This window comes from Oryctolagus cuniculus, chromosome 5 (genome assembly GCF_051225735.1).
Source record: "Oryctolagus cuniculus isolate XC-2025 breed Fujian yellow rabbit chromosome 5, ASM5122573v1, whole genome shotgun sequence".
Taxonomy (NCBI): Eukaryota; Metazoa; Chordata; class Mammalia; order Lagomorpha; family Leporidae; genus Oryctolagus; species Oryctolagus cuniculus.
In genome coordinates, this window is record NC_142871.1 from 131,037,188 (window position 1) to 131,054,373 (window position 17,186).

Here is a 17,186-nt window from a genome sequence, read left to right on the forward strand (position 1 = left end):
TATGTTTAGAGGAAATCAAAAGGTGGAATAAGTTTCTAAATCTGAAAACTTGATGTTCTCCTCTTCGGCTCACTCTTGACTCCTGGTGTCAGAACTAGGGGGGATGAGCAGTTTGTCTCTCTGCCTAAAATTAAGAAAAAAAAAAAATGTCGATGATTGCAATGGGCAGCAGCAACAAAAAGTCTACCTGCAGATTTTAGACCTAACAAGAAGGGAAAGAATGTTTTTTGCCAAGTGCTTATGTATCATTGATATCTGAAAAGTACAGGTTGGAAGCTTTGGTTTGTTTGCTTGCTAATAAAGTGCTTCATCTTATATTGGAGGTATCAGGAAGGCATGCCCCATGTCAGTCTAGTTCATTTAGTCACTCCAAATCCCTCCAATGTACCTGCTACAGAATGAGTCCTCCGGAAGTGCTTGTCGGAATAAATGCTTTATACTGCTATAGTGCTATAGCAGTGTAATTTGTATAGTAGTGTAATTTGGAGTGTAATTTTTACAGTAACCCTGAGAAGTGATTTGAGCAAACTATTTTTAGATGAGAAGAGGTATTCACAGGCCTCCCTTGGAGATAGTGAGTGTTGGAGCCTGAGTCTCAAACCTATATTTTTGTACTTCATGTCCAGTTTTCTTTTCATTTTATCAGATCCTTTCTTTCCTCTGGGTCTTAGCCAGCTGTAGATGGAAGGGGAGGTTAGGAGGAAGAGCAAGGTGGGTCATACCATCAGAAACCCATCATGAGGGAAGAGGCAAAGCCTTGCATAACAGGGCCCCTGTGGACAGGCTGCCTGGGTTCTAAGCTCTGTTCATTGTTAGTTGTGTAACCTTGGGCAAGTAAATCCATCTGACTTTTCTGACCCTCCACTCTTCATCTGTGAAATTAATGTCATTGTAGAACTGCATTTTAAGGGTTATTTTGAGGAGTAAATAAAAGGAATAACTGTAAAGTCCTTGGAACAGTGTCTAGCACATAGTATGAATTTTATAAGGTCTGTTAAGAAGGAAGGGGTGCATGATTATCACCAGCCAGGAGACCTGAGATGGTGACAGATCTTAAGCTTCTGGTGGTTGAGAAGTTGAGCATGACTGCGGTTTTGTTTGTTTTTGCTGAGTTGCTGCAATCTTTTGCTAGTTAACTAACCTGCACCTCAACCTCTGTGTTTTACCTGCATTTATTATCCTCTTCTGGAGCGTTCTTTACCTCTGTTCATTTGAAATTTTTTCAGAAAATCAATTTTTCAAGAGATCTGCAATGATGAATTACTTACTGTCCTTTCCCTAAGAGTCTGACTAGAGTTCCTGCTTTTCCCTCTTCAAATCACACATCCAAGATGTATGTGTGCTGTCAGAATTCAGTGTTTATTTACATCTGTAAACTTACATAGTCCTGTTACTGTGTGCTTTTTTATGTATGTTTTGTAACAATGATGTTTATTTTTATATTTTTACATCTCACTGTGTGTTGGGCAAACATGGTGCTCATTTACTCTTGGGGACAGAAATACACACCCCTCTCCCACCCTTCCACCCTTCAGGGATAGATATATTGCCCTACTGAGAAATTAAAGAGTGGATTGCTTCCCCAAAGTGATACACTTGATTAAAGGAAGAGATGATGTTTGATCTCACTCTTCTAGCTCTTTTTTTTTTTTTTTTTTAGATTTTATTTATTTATTTGATAGGCAGAATTACAGACAGAGAGAGGGAGAGACAGAGAGAAAGATATTCCTTCCGCTGGTTCACTCACCAAATGGCTGCAATGGCCAGAGCCAGGAGCTTCTTCATGTCTCCCATGTGGGTGCAAGGGCCCAGGCACTTGAGCCATCTTCTACTGCTTTCCCAGGCCATAGCAGAGAGCTGGATTGGAAGAAGAAGAGCAGCTGGGACTAGAACTGGTGCTCATATGGGATGCTGGGGCCGCAGGTACAGAATTAACCTGCTAGGCCACAGTGCTAACCCCTCTTCTAGCTCCCTTTTTTTTTGGGGGGGGGGGACAGGCAGAGTTAGACAGTGAGAGAGAGACAGAGGGAAAGGTATTCCTTCCGTTGATTCACCCCCCAAATGGCTGCTACAGCCGGCGCGCTGCACCAATCCGAAGCTAGGAGCCAGGCACTTCCTCCTGGTCTCCCAAGTGGGTGCAGGGCCCAAGCACTTGGGCCATCCTCCACTGCCTTCCCGGGCTACAGCAGAGAGCTGGACTGGAAGAGGAGCAACCAGCCTAGCTCTTAACATCTTATGTAGTCTCTCGCTTCTCCATAGAGAGCGTCAGAATTCAGAATGTTCGCACCTGGAGGACAACTTCCTGATCTGTGAGGGCTAATGTTCAGAGAGGACTTCAAAGGCCTAGTTACAACTGCACTTAATAAATCTCATGTTGGAGAAGGAGAGATTTAATAGTAACCATAATGTTGATTTTGATGACTGATATTTTCATTTTTGAAAGATTCTCAAGTGAATATTTTTCTTTTAAATGTAATCTTATTTTTCTAAAGCTAGATTAATTGATTCAGCACATGCATGTTTGACTAATAGCTATCCTGCATTGAAACCTTTTTTTCTGTTGTCTTATCAGAAGTCTAGCGGGTCTGCTTTGCTTTTATATGCTGTCCTCAGTCCCAATGGCTGGTACAGGTCATTTTACATGTGATTTTTGTCCATTGGGTATTAAACAACTAATAGAAAAAACTTAACAGAGCTACTTGTCCTAGTACTTTTTTTTTCTAGGATTATTAACTTTTTCTTAGTAACATTAGTTCCAGGCATTTGGTGACTGTGATAGTGATGTTAAATTTAAACTCCAGATAATATCTTCATCCTCATAGTCATTCCAGGGCTTCTATCCCTATGGAGTTGCTTATGCCATTTTAAAATGCTGATACTAGAATCAACTAGAATGCTAGATTTTTATCCTTTTCCCTAAAACTATATTAATAATAACCATTTACTTTGCCTTTCCTGTTTTTAATTGTAGTACCAGAAGAAAACATTGCAACTATGAAGTATGGAGCCCAGGTTGTAAAAGGGGAGTTGAAATCTGCCTTATTAGATGGTGATACTCAAAATTACGATTTGGACCATGGATTTTCTAGGCACCCAATTGATGATGACTGCCGTTCTGGCATTGAGATTAAGCTAGGTCAGCCGTCCATTATCAATCACATACGGATACTCCTTTGGGACCGGGACAGCCGGTGAGTCCTCAGCATGACTTAGAAACTGACCTTCTGTTTGATTGAGATGACCTGACTCTGGTTGTCCACCTTGGGTTTACAGATTTTGATGGATTATGACTGCTGTTTCTCTCGAAGGCTAGGTCTTTTTTTTTTCTTTTCTTTTTTTTTTTTTTTTTGGACAGGCAGAGTGGACAGTAAGAGAGAGAGACAGAGAGAAAGGTCTTCCCTTGCCGTTGGTTCACGCTCCAATGGCCACCGCGGTCGGCGCACCGTGCTGATCCGATGGCAGGAGCCAGGTACTTATCCTGGTCTCCCATGCGGGTGCAGGGCCCATGCACTTGGACCATCCTCCACTGCACTCCCTGGCCACAGCAGAGAACTGGCCTGGAAGAGGGGCAACCGGGACAGAATCTGGCGCCCCGACCGGGACTAGAACCCAGTGTGCCAGCGCCGCAAGGCAGAGGATTAGCCTAGTGAGCCGTGGCGCTGGCCCAAGGCTAGTTCTTAAGGAAGGGTTAAAGGACATACTCTTTTTAAAAGTAACTTCTTATAATTTTCTGCTTATAAATGAAGTTAATGTGTTTATTGTGGAAAATATAGAAAAGGGCATAGAAGAAGGTAAAAATTGCTGATAATCTCACCTATTGTTAGTGTTTATATGTATCTAATGGTTTTTTATTATGTATAGACACATACAGGCACAACACACACATACCTACACATAAACAAAATAGAAACAAACCTACACATAGTTTTACAAAATAAAGATACAATGTTCAGAAAGCCTCACGTTTTAATGAATACATTGTGAACATTCTTCCCTTTAAAGTATCTCTCTAAAATGTTACTTTTCATGATTGGTGTTCTGCCTTCTGAATAAACATTATTTACTTGATTTCTTTCTTTTGTGTATTTATAATAATTTTTTGATGCATTTTGTCCTATGGAAAAAGAAAAGAATACTCTTCTACTGTTGTGGATAAATATCCTCAAAATAAAAGAAATATTTGAAAAGACTCACTGGGCTCCAGTCTGGGAACCCACCTGGTTTCTCTGTGGCTTCAGGCTTCTGGCTCCTATCTGTCCCTGTGATAGGTTCACCAGCAGTGGCTGCTAGAGTCCACCCACTGTAGCAGAAGTGCCAGAACAGTATGATGAGCAGGAACTGAGCCCTCTCTCCCTGCTGCTGCTCACAACCTACACCCCACATACCCAGAAAGTAGGCCCTGCTCCTGCCTCTTTGGGTCTGGACCTGGAGAGCTTAGCAGTAGTCTTGATGACACCCTGCAGGCCTTTCAGGGTATTGCATGTTTGTCTTGTTAACAATCGCTGGCTACCATCCTGCCTTTGTTGGACCATTGAGGCAAGGATGAGAGAAGCTTTATGACATGGAAACCCACATTTCTCAGGTCCATGGATGGTCACGGTCCCAAAGTTTTCTCTCCCTGTTACTTTATTAAGAATACATTACCCAGCATGTGTCTTGTTGGCTATATTTTGATATTTAATTGAGAAAGTAGTGCCAATTCATGTGCTTCCAAGAATCTCTGATTACTAAGAATAATATAATAATGATACTTATTTGGCATTTTAATTACTTTTATGTGGTAGTCACTGGTCTAAAAGCTTTCTATGTTTCACTCATCTAATAATGAAATCAGTGCAAAAATAATAAAATATTAGAATGTTTGAGACAAATAGTTTTTGTCTCTTCCACGACATTAAGTATTTACAGGCCACTTTGTTTTAGTATGTGTGTTACATTCACGGGGGACTTAACCACATAACTGTTCTTTTCTCAGAGAAATTGTTATCATTCTAAGCAAAGGTGAAAAAAATCAGAATCTTATGCCAAAAAGATTCTGACATGTTGTAAAATTATATCCTGCATTACTGATAACCCAGAGAGGTTCAATAAAAGGTTATAACCAGTTTGAGACTGGGCGATAAAATGAATGGAAGTGAGGGACAGCAGAAAATGAGGGGATGACACAAAGCAAGCTGACCTTTTCTGGTCACAACTGTGGGTTGCAGGCTGACATTTATGGTCACCTAAATCTTCTGAGATTGTTCCTGTTGATATTACAGTACAAGTAATAACTGCATCTCCAATTTAAATTTGGCTTATGACAGGGGAATATAGATTGGTTCAGTGTGGGACCAGCGTGTAATGGTCCAGGGTGACTGACTAGGGGAGGATGATGGGCTGTTTTCATTACATCCAGATTATTAGCTGGCAGATTTCGAGTTGTACCCAAAAGAAACACGTATTATGTTCCCCCAAATCATTTATTTTTGTGCAGACAGCTTGTATGTGTGGGGTAGTAGGACAGTAGGAGGTGGCAGGAGATAAGTTGGCATCTGTGGGGAATCATTGCAAGTTGGTTTTCTTCCTGAGATAGGAGAGCTGAGCATTTACCCAGAGACTGCACAGAGAGAAGATAACCTCCCTGTTCTCTCCTTTCCCCTATTCTTTCTCTTTTTCTCTCAAGCATGGTCTTATTAGTCTGCTAATATGCTATGAGCATGACATTCTGGCCATGTTTGAAAAGGAGCAGATGTCTTACATGCTAGATATGTTGCAAGCACTGTGGCCCTAGGGAGATGAAGATGAATATGGTGTGGTCCTTGTTCTTACGCAGTTTTATGATTTAATAAGGCAGACAGACAAACTGAAAGATAATTTCAGTGCATTGCACCGAACGCTACAATACAGGGATATATTTGGCTTTCATTGTTAGTAGAATTTAATTGTTTGGAAAATTTAATTAGTGATGTCCATATTTTTTATATCTTTTAATGTTTTATTTGAATTTGATTTTTTTCTGTCTTTTTCCTTTTGATTCTTATCATCAGGTCTTACTCATACTTCATTGAAGTGTCAATGGATGAACTTGACTGGATCAGAGTGATAGATCATTCGCAATATCTGTGTCGTTCTTGGCAAAAGTTGTATTTTCCAGCCCGTGTCTGCCGGTGAGTTTTCTTGGTCAATAATTGATTTTGATTTTTATATGGGGAGAAGAGGACTTTACAACCCAGACTGCATTTTTCTATCTCACAGAAGAAGCATTTTTCAGGGTATCAATTACCAAACGCATCCCTATTTTGTAGGGGGACGGCATTTGGTCTAGCAGTTGCGATTCTTGTGTTCTGTATCACAGGACCTGGATTTGATGTCCACTTCTAGCTTTTGATTCTGGCAGACCTTGGAAGGCAGATATGATAATTTAGGTTTTCAGTTTCCAGACACCCACTTGGGAGACTTGGATTGAGTTCTCATCTCCTTGGCTTTGATCTTGGCCCAGTCCTTAACATTCTTGGTTCCCCAAAACTCATGTCCTCACATTCAGCATAAAATCATTCCATCCCAAAGTCTTAGCTCAGGCTAACAATAATTTAGAATTCTGTAGTCTTAGGTCTCATCTGAGGCTCAAAGTAAACTTTCTTATTGGTGAAACCCTGTACATCAAAAAGCAGTTACATACTTAATGGAAGGTAGAGTGGGAAACAGGCTTGGGGTATACCTAGGAGTGCTTTTTAACTGTTCTACATTGAAAGCAGAGTTCTCATTAGGAGGAGATATTTCTAGAGCCCTCCCTGGAAGTGTCCAAGGCCAGGTGAAGAGTTCTGAATGCCATTGTGCATGTTCTGAACATCTGTGTTCTTATTCTGTATCAGTGGCTATCCAATGGGATTTGGCAGGACAAGTATTTGAAGGGGGTTGGTTTTAGGGCAAGGGAAGCTTAGCAGGTTGGGTGCAAACTCAAACCCTTCTTCAACCAGAGCAGCTCAGCTTTTATTATTGTTAGGGATTAGAGCCCCAGGTAAGATCGTTTTTAAAAGGTATCAAAAAGCGACTGTTCTGATATTTCATATTCTCCCTTTAGGTATAAGCCGTCACAGCAGCCTTCTTCCTGCAGTTCTACCAAACCCTTATGAATTAGTAAGCTTGTGAGCTGGCAAAGGTGGTTAAAGCCTCCTGAAATTTTTGTTCTTGTTTTCCTGCTGGAAATTGCCCTCAGATATTCTTAATCTTAAAGTCAGAAGTCCAAAGTCAGAAAGTGATAGGTTCGTTTATTTAGGTGCTGCAGGAAGAAAAGGGAAGGGGTATTGTGGGTATAGACCAGGGAGAATGTGGAGTTGATTTACACTCTTCCCTGTCCTTGCCTGTGATCTCAACTGGTCTTCCCTTGTGACTGATTTGGAGCCTTTCCCTTGTGACATGAGGATGCCCCATAGCACTTAGTCTCATGGTCAGAAGTCACCCTTACGCTTGTTGAGCTCTTGGTCTAACAGGTAAGCCTCAGTTCTTACCTGTGCCACAGGAACTCCACAGAGCCTTACAGTCTTGCCTACTTTTTTTTATTTTTTTTTAAATCTCAAGTATGACTGGTCATAATATTGTTACCTAGGGATCCTCTTGTGTGAAAATGATGAAAAATCAATTTCATTTCCCTAAAGAGAGACTAAAGTGTCTCAGGTCTGGCAGTTGCTGTTTTATCAGAGAAGTTTTGAATGGATTAAAATGATAGGGACAAGAAATTTAGTGAAGATTCCATATCTCAGTGCTGCTGAGGGTTCCTTGGAGAGTGACAGGGGCCCTGACGAGGAGAGAAGGATAAAGTCTGCATTGACTCGGATTCCTACAGTTGTATCAGATCAGATATGGACTGAAGGGTTATGTCTGTATTTAACTTGAAGGAATAGGAACGTGGCTCTCAGAACGAACTATTGTGAATATTAATATCAGCCAAGATAAACTATGCTTCACCCAGCTGAAAGCTCCAGTTGTGTGGCTTCATCATCTCTGGCTTTTAGAAAGCATATTTCTGTTTATTTCTTATTTTCTCTTTCCTGTCTGGCCTTGACTTGGTTGGTTTGGCTTTTATGTGTTTAGAGCCTGGTTGTATTCATGATGCTAATTTTTGTCTTGGTATAGCCAGTTGAAAAAAAGAGTCAAGAAATCATGATAATGAAGGGCTCTTGAGATACATGATAGTAAGAAAATTTATAGCCACTTTATCTTATTAATTTTTATATTCGTTCATAAATTCTGCCTTTTGAAATTGATTAGAGTTTAGATAGTATTTAAAATGAGCTTAACAATAAGTCTGTATTGATTATCTGAAGATGTCTTGGTGTTTCTTATCTTTACAATCACGTATTGATTACCTGAACAATGATCCTGGAACTTCAGTGCGCAAATAAATTCTTTACTTTATTTCTGTAGCACTTAAGTGTTTGCATTATGTTAGTTGATTTGCACATTTGTATTCCATCTTTGTTCTTTAGCACTCTTTGTGTGTTTGCCTTACCTCTGATCCTAAAATTACAAGCTCTTGGAGGCAAAATGTATGGACTCTAATCTTTTAGTATTCTTGCATGTTACTCAGACTGTGACCTTGTATGAAGTAGGTATTTTATAAATGTTAGCATGAAGGGAGACCAGGAGGAAGCACCTGGCTCCTGGCTTCGGATCAGCGTGGTGCGCCTGGCCGTAGCGGCCATTTAGGGGGTGAACCAATGGAAGGAAGACCTTTCTCTCTGTCTCTCTCTCTCTCACTAACTGCCTGTCAAAAATAAATAAATAAATAAATAAATAAATGTTAGCATGGGTTTCATGGCACTGACTGTAATGAAGAGAGATGATCTAATGCTCATATATTGACTGGAAATTTCCATCAATATATTTATGAAAACATGTGACTGCTGGAATATACTCTGGAGTGGTATAAAGTTGATTTTCAAGGATTCCTTTCTCTGTTTTTCCTTCGGGAAGCTGAATTTTGATGCTAATCCTGAAGGCCATAATTGTCATGTGTTGGTGAAGGGTTATATGTAATGCATTCACAAAAGAAGAGATGATCTGTGGATTGAGGCATATGAGGCAGGGCCAAGCTGCATAGAACCAGCATTGTGTAATAACAAAAACATGAACTGTGGGGTTACTGTTTTTCCCTTCCTGGTTTCACCTCACACTTTGCTGTGGTAAACTTGTGCCCCTCCTTGCCTGCTGTCCACACCCGTGAGGAACAGGAATGCAGTGCCTTCTTCATGGGGTTTGCTGGGAGACCTTGGTGACTGTATTTACAAGTACTGCGTGCAGTGGCTGGCCAGAAGCAGCTCAGGAAGCAGGAATTGTTTTAGTCCTTATTCCTCATTTCTGAGACTTCCAGCTGATGTTGGGCCCTCAGAGAAAGACAGCCATTCCTTTTTTTTTTTTTTTTTAAGATTTATTTATTTATTTATTTGAAAGTCAGAGTTACATAGAAAAAGAAGGAGAGGCAGAAAGAGAGGAGTGTCTTGCATCCACTGGTTTACTCCCCAATTGACTGCAGTGGCCAGAGCTGTGCTGATCTGAAGCCAGGAGCCAGGAGCTTCCTCCTGGTCTCCTACGTGGGTGCAGGGGCCCAAGGACTTGCACTATCTTCTACTGCTTGCCCAGGCCAGAGAGATGGGTGGGAAGTGGAGCAGCCGGGACTAGAACTGGCACCCATATGGGACGCTGACACTGGCACCGAGAGCCATTCCTAATCCTTGGCTGGGCAGCTGTCACTGTGAGGACACTCCTGCCATCAGGAGCCTCACGTTTTTGTGCTTTGCTGCATTGTCAGTTCAGGCGTAGCCATCCAAAATGTGCCTTAAACAGTTCTCTCTTAATAACCTGCTCGTCTCTCTGTTTCCAGAAGTTTTCATATATTTTGTTTTCGGTAAAACATTTTTTATTTTGCTAAGATACATGGTTTAATGTAAAATTTGCCATTCATAGTCTTATGGAATGTAATTGAGTCAACAATCACCTGGCCAAGACAATGGATGTTATCTTGTGCAGGGGAGAATAATGTCAGGCCTCAAGGCCATAATAGTGAATGGAGGGAGGCAGTCTGCTCTGTTTTTGTGGGATCTTTTTAGGAATGCTTGTGGGTTAAGTGGGGATTGCTTAGGTCGGTTACCCCCAATCGCTCATGGGGGATGAAGAAGCAAAATGTTGCATCATTGTCGGTGCCATCTCCTGTCTACCTGTAGAACTGTGTGATGTCTAGTCAGGCTTGTCTTTCCCAGGAAAGGCATTGTCTTATTTACCCATAATCTGCAGTCTTCAAATTGTCTTCTTGGTTATCTGGTAAGCTGCTTCCCCATGCTTCTCACAGATTTCTTAGATGGTGGGGCCTCAGACTGGACAGAAGTCACTAGTAGGGAGTGGCAAATGTTGAGTACTATGAAGATGTTTTTAAAAATTGCTGTTTCTCAACATGATGCTGTTAATTCGGCTGTCATATAATATTGCTAAAATATGAGAAGACTTGAAAGCTTGTCTTCCGTGACCAGTAGCTGGGATTATAAGTGTCATCTTGGTGTGAAATCTGGGCATTGAAGGAGAGGACTAATAGTGCTAAAAACATTTCTCAATGGCATGCCTTTTTTTTAAAAAAAATTTATTTGTTTTATTCAAAAGGCAGAATTACAAATAGGGAGAGAGATATCATTCATCTGCTGGTTCACCCCCCAAATATCCACAATGGTCAGGGCTGGGCCAGGCTAAAGCCAAGAGCCGAGTGGGTACAGGGTCCCAAGCACTTGGGCCCTCTTCTGCTGTTTTCCAGGTATATTAGCAGGGAGCTGGATCAGAAGTAGAGCAGCTGGGATTTGAAGTGGCGCCCACATAGGATGCACGCACTCTAGGCAACAACTTTATCTGCTGTGCCATGCGCCAGCCCCTGGGGTTATGCCTATTGAGAGCAGAGAAGAAGGTAGTAGAGGAGATTCAAGAGGAACCCCGTTTACCAAAGACAAAGCAGAAAGGGTGTTGAGGAGGGAACAGCTTGGCCCAGGAGTATGGAATGAAGTTAGGTACAAAACTGGGCTTCTTTCTTTCCCTTTGAATTATCAAAATGGAACTATTTTTTATTATAAAAGTACAATGTAGTAATATTGTAAATAATGACAGAACTTTCCCTGTGGCAGGAGTTTTTACAAATCATAAACCATGCTAGAAAAATGTCTACAATGCATGCATTTGGGAGGGTTCAGAGGAAGGGCCATCTTTATGTGCATTCGGCAGAATTATATACAACCGTGCCACAGGGAAAGCTGCGCCGATCTGAAGCCAGCAGCCAGTCTCCCACGTGGGTGCAGGGGCCCAAGGACTTGGGCCATCTTCTATTGCTTTCCCAGGTCATAGCAGAGAGTTGGATTGGAAGAGGAGCAGCTGGGACTAGAACCAGTGCCCATATGAGATGCCGGCGCTGCAGGCAGAAGATTAACCTACTGTGCCATAGCACTGGCCCCTCATTTATTTATTTGGAAGAGTTAGAGAAAGAGAGAGACAGGGAGAGAGAGAAAGATCTTCATTCACTTGTTCATTCTTCAGATGGCCACAACAGCCAGGGCTGGGCTGGGCCAAAGCCAGGAACCAGGAGCTTCATCTGGATCTCCCAGATGGATACAAGGACCCAAGGATCTGGACCATCTTCCTCTTTCTCAGGTGCATTAGCAGGGAGCTGGATGGGAGATGACTCAAACTGGTGCCCATATGGAATGCTGGCATTGCAGGTAGCAGCTTTACCCATTATGCCACAATGTGGGTCTCTAATAATCATTTTTTTCTTTCTTTCTTTCTTTCTTTCTTTTTTTTTTTTTTTCATTTGAAAGAGTTATGGGGCGGTTGGGGGGAGACAGAGAGAGAGGTCTTCATCTGCTATTTTACTCCCCAAATGGCCTCAATGGCCAGGACTGGGCCAGGCCAAAGCCAGAGGCCAAGAGATTTTTCTGGGTGTCCCACAATGGTTCAGGGGCCCAGGCACTTGGGCCTTCCTCTGCTGCTTTTCCTAGGCACATTAGCAGGGAGCTAGATCGAAAGCAGAGCATCAGGACTTGAACCAGCACCCATATGGGATGCTGATGTTGTGGGCCAGGGCTTCATCCACTACAATACAACACTGGCCCCAATCATTTCTTATATGTTAATATGAATGGCTGTGTTTCTCATGTGTTGGAGTCTAACATGAACTCTTTCATAGATTTGACTCTTGCTGAAGGTGTTTTAATTATTGTAGTTTCTCCTCCTTCCCTTTTTTTTCTTAGTATGAGAAAGTGTGTGTGTCCCAGGGGTATCATGGAAACAGGAAAGGACATCATTGAGCATTTGCCAGGCTGTGTTCTGATATCAGGGGTCAGTAGAGACCACAAATGGTGAAGGACATCTCACAATAGTACTTCTCATTCATTTACAACAAGAAATTTAGGCGTGCCTCACCTCATCTAATCTAAGGAGATAGATTTTTCATCATTTACTCTTCTGTGTATTTGTTCATCACACCCTCATTCAACAAATTAGCACCTACTGTGTTCTATGCATTGTACTTGATACTGTGGTGGTAACACCAAAGATTTCCAGGCTTTCTGCTCTCATGGAATTCTGGAGAAATAGATAGAAATAATAAGGACATATCAATTTATTCTAAGTGTTGTGAAGATGGTGCTCTGAGAGTGACTGGAATCAAGGGGCAGGGGGCTACATTTTAAATAGGTGGTCAGAGAGGGCCGGTGAGGGGAGGTGGATGTTTTAAGCTGAGAGGAAGGAAGTGACATTTTCAGGCCATTGTTTCAGATACTTAGGTTTTCTATAGAGTACCTTGATGCATTGATGCTGTTCAAGAGTAGCTGGTCTACTGTAGGAGACCTCGTTAGATGAATACTAAAACTACTGTGGGTTTTTTGCTTTTTGTTTTTGGTATTCAGGCATTTTAATCTCTTTTATTGCTACCATACATTCCAGGTCCCCCTCATCCCTGCTGTTGTTAGATGCAGCATAATTTTTTTCACCCATTCTCATTAGATTATAGTACCTACACAGTGCTATAGATCTAGGAGACATAAAACAAATGAGAAAATAAGCATTGCTATTTATGGAAGCATTCTTTCCCTGCCGTATTAACATTGTATAAAAGCGTGTTTGTCTTCTTTTTTTCTCTTTGTCTCCCCCCCCCCCCATTCCCCACGACTTGTGCATTAATATATTTATTCAGTTTTAAAGGCAGGCACTTTTACATTATTCAGCAGTTCGCCAGGATGCTTTAGAATTGTAGATAGAATTATGCTGAGCCTTTACTTTCTTTATGTCATCAGAGAGCTTCACAATTCAAGAAGTTCCTTTATTTAGATGTAAAAGAAACAGGAATAAATTCATTTTTAAAAAAGGACTTGTTTAAGTTCATACTTAGTTTGAATTGCCCTTCTACATATGACTTTGATATCATAATTGAAATAGTGCATTTAGCAATCCTGAATACAGAGAAATATTTTCTTCTAAGAATGCAAAGCAAGATATAGCCACATGGTGTCACTAAATTATAGCAATTTTGCTTGGAGCCAGAGAATTTGAAATTACTTTTTTTTTATAAAACCATATTTAAATATAAATTGTTCTGAAGTCTCTGATTTGTGAAATAACATGTGAAACTGTTTGTACTATTTAAGTCTTTATACTGCTGTGGAGCATTAATTATGCCCCAAGTCCACGGACGTGTATTCAGGTGCAGGCTAACTCTGGTGTTCTCATCTGTGAAGCATAGGAGATATGTCGATGTTGGTAGTACAGTTATTTCATTTCATACAAATAAGTTTTTTTTTAGCTTTCCTTTGGAGTTTTAAAGTAAATAGAAGAGTAACTCAAAAGAGATGATTCACTAAATATTTTTGAGGAATCAGAAGACAGAAGAAAGGAGAAATGAAGATGAAGAGAAAGAGAGCTCAGGACCTCAGGGGAGGGACTAGTCTCACATTTACGGCACCTCTACTTGGGGCCAGGTACATCTTGTTGCCTGTGACTCTCACAGTAGCCTACGAGAGGGAAGAAAACCACCACCTTACTGTTATAAATGAGGAAACTGAGCATGAGAAAAGCCAAGTTGGTAACCAGGTCTGTCTGCCTCCACAGTTGAGCCCACAGTCTCTCATGCTGCTGTCTATATGAGGCCGTAGAGTAGGAGGAAGAGACATGGAACTGAGCAGGTTCCCAGAAAGCTGTAGGGGAGGGCCTGCTGGTCCCTGGTCTCAGCCACCCATACCAAAAGCACACATTCACTAATAATGGTGATGAACAACTGGGGAAGTTTTCTTTTTAAGAATGCTCCAAAGAGACAGTGGTAATCCTTTATCTAGGAATATTTTGTCAGATTGTCAATAGAACTTTGAATTTTCCTGCCCCTTAGGCCCCCATAAGGTCGTTTTAGACTCTGTTATTACAGAGTGAGCCTAATGTTAATATTCTTAACTCCTGGGGGGAGAGGGAGTGGGAAGGGGGGGGTTGTGGGTGGGAGGGACGGTATGGGGGGGGAAGCCATTGTAACACATGAGTCGTACTTTGGAAATTTATATTCATTAAATAAAAGATAAAAAAAAAAATATTCTTAACTCCTGGTTAAGAACTGTTTTGCTTCAGTTGTGTTTATAAACAAGTTCCATACTTCATGAAATTTTTCTGCATAAGATCTCGTCACATCTTAAATTGCTTTTTTTTTTAGTTGAGAAATTTTCCAGTATTATTTTTACCTAGAATCCTCTTATTAGGAAAAAAACAGACAAAAACCCACAACAAAACTAAACAAAAAACCCAAAAGCCACTGTTTTGTATTCAGTAAGACCTTTGAGAAATGGCTGTTTTTGTTTAACTTATTCAATTGAATCCAGGCTTTTTTTGGTTTTATTTTGTTTTGTTTAAGGATAATAACATGTTGAGCTTCTTTTGTTTGTAATGGGGAGGTTGGGATATGAGAAAATAGAACAGCATTGTCATTTTCCTTTGCATTTTATCTTATAATTTTAGAATATAAATTAGTATCTTAATAAACCCATTGCATGAGACTGTGATCATGGCACTAATAACCTGTTATATTATCACAAACAGCCATTGTCTGTCTTTCATTCTGGAAGGGCAAGAACTATCTTTGGTTCTGCTAGCAGTTGCTTCCCTAGCAGTTAGATCCAGGGCTAAGTTCAGATAGCACCTCCCTAGTTGAAGTCAAACAGACTTTTTCTTATGCTTTCCCTCTTCTCAAAACTAATTTATTACTGATAGTTTTAATTTATTCAGACACTCATTCACTCAGCTAACATCTAACGAACACCTGCCATATTGCAGGAACCGGTTTAAGTGTCAGGCATGAAAGACTGAACAAGAAAGACACAGTTGTTGCTCTCAAGAATTCCATGATATAATGAAGATGACAACCATCTAGACATTGACAAAGTAAAATGTGAAAGTCTCAATAATAAAGCTATACATAGGGTATATAGGAGCATAGTTATGGGGGATCCTACTGAAGAAAGGATTTGAAGTAAGTCTCACAGGACTGAGGAACTGTGTAAGCAAAATAAAGGAGAAAGGATGTTTTTGAACATAGCCAAAAGTAGATTCTGTGTTGTTGTACTTGACCAGATCTAAACCTTTTACTCAAAACTATCTATCATTTTCTAGCTTCATTCTTGTTATTAAAAAATGTCCTTTTTTGTCTCATATGTAAAAATTGTCTATTTTCCATCTACCCATCCAAATCTTCTTTGTATGTTTCTAAGCTCAGGGAACTTAATGGATGTGATAGGTCTTTTCTCTTTTACTTCATATAACTGCATTAGGTATCTAGGAGTTTCTTTGTTTTAAAGTTATATTTATTTTTTGAACTTCTTTTTTTACAAGATTAAAACACTCCCTTTGAAGAACTGTAAATTATGTAAATTATGCTGCCATAGAAAATAGTATAAATTCCTTGGAAGTGAAGAAAAACAGGGTTTGAGATACTAATGTCTTTTGCTTATAAAATAGTACATTTTCATAGGTGCTTCATTATTGGGCACATGCTGCATGTGAGGAAACAAATATTAGGATATCAGTTTTCTTATTTGAGATCTCCTTTAGAAATGTGTCTAGGTATACTATAACTCTTCCCACACTTGTTTGTGGAATTTAAGAACTCCTGAACAAGGAAGCCAGATACTTGAACTATTAGATATGGGACTTGGGTTTCTTGAGTACGAAGCAAGGAGAGAATAGAATGCAAAGCCATCTAGGACCTTGGGCTCCTAATTGTGTCCAGGACCCTCCAGCATAAGGAACACAGACCCAGATGAGCCGTGAAAGTAGGAACCAGAACCTGGGAGTTAATGAAATTTGGTGGGGAAGAGTTTCCAGGACATCAACTCAGCTTCTGAAAGAAAACTATATTAATGGAATAAGGCTTCCACTGACTTTTTCATTTGGAAGACCAAGAAAATGGAAGTGCAGCTAGATCATGGAGATAAAAAACAAACTTGGATGGAGACTGACCTAGTCATTTTCCTGTCATGCTTACAGTGGAAATGGTTAAGTAGTTAATTATTTGCTCAGTGGAGAGGGAGGGTTGTATGTATTCATATTTTGCTCCACAATGCTTTTCAGTGATTGCTCTGACCTTTCATAGCACTTATAACTTGAATAACCCAATTTAGATATGAATTATGTATCTTGAATACTCGACTAATTATTTTGTGGTTGCTGGACCTCACTTTACATTTCTTTGGTAATGGTAATTGCACAACAGGTATCTTGCTGAATCTCTTTAGCCCTCTAACATCCCTGAATGTAGGTGCCTGGATAATAATTTTTCTGTAGAAAAACTTCTCTGTTGGAAGGAAATACTGGGAAACAATATTTTATAACATTTATTTTCACAGAGAAATGTTTAAAGAGAATTGTGTGTACAAGTCCTGTGGTTTATAAAGCCATCAGAGTTGCTCAGTGATCAATACGAATCTCCAAGCTGTCTGGATCAGGATGCTTTCTGTGGATATAAGGTTAGCTCAGGGGAGAGCAGGCCAGAAGTGAAACCAGACTGCTTGTTGGCTGCCAGAAATTCTGGGCAGAGTGCCAGGTTTGGTTCACCTTCTAAAAGATCATCTCCCAGGATGAATAGAGAGGACTCAATCTCTCCTTGCAGAGATGGTGGTGGCGTGAACACTTGGATTTCCTTCAGC

At 40.5% G+C, this 17,186-nt stretch overlaps 1 protein-coding gene across 12 annotated transcripts in view; it reads left to right on the top strand.

Annotated features, from left to right (window-relative positions):
• Window positions 1-17,186, top strand: part of BTBD9 (BTB domain containing 9) — a 449,433-nt gene that overhangs the window by 63,330 nt on the left and 368,917 nt on the right. For 8 of the 12 annotated variants that reach the window (XM_089333974.1, XM_089333971.1, XM_089333972.1 and 5 more), the window contains 2 exons: window positions 2,972-3,191; window positions 6,030-6,149. In XM_089333974.1, coding sequence (XP_089190100.1) covers window positions 2,972-3,191; window positions 6,030-6,149 — 340 coding nt within the window. Of the gene's footprint in view, window positions 1-2,971; window positions 3,192-6,029; window positions 6,150-7,063; window positions 8,406-11,547; window positions 13,900-17,186 lie in introns of those variants that run through there. The other 4 variants (XM_089333977.1, XM_089333978.1, XM_089333975.1 and 1 more) reach the window with 3 other exon arrangements.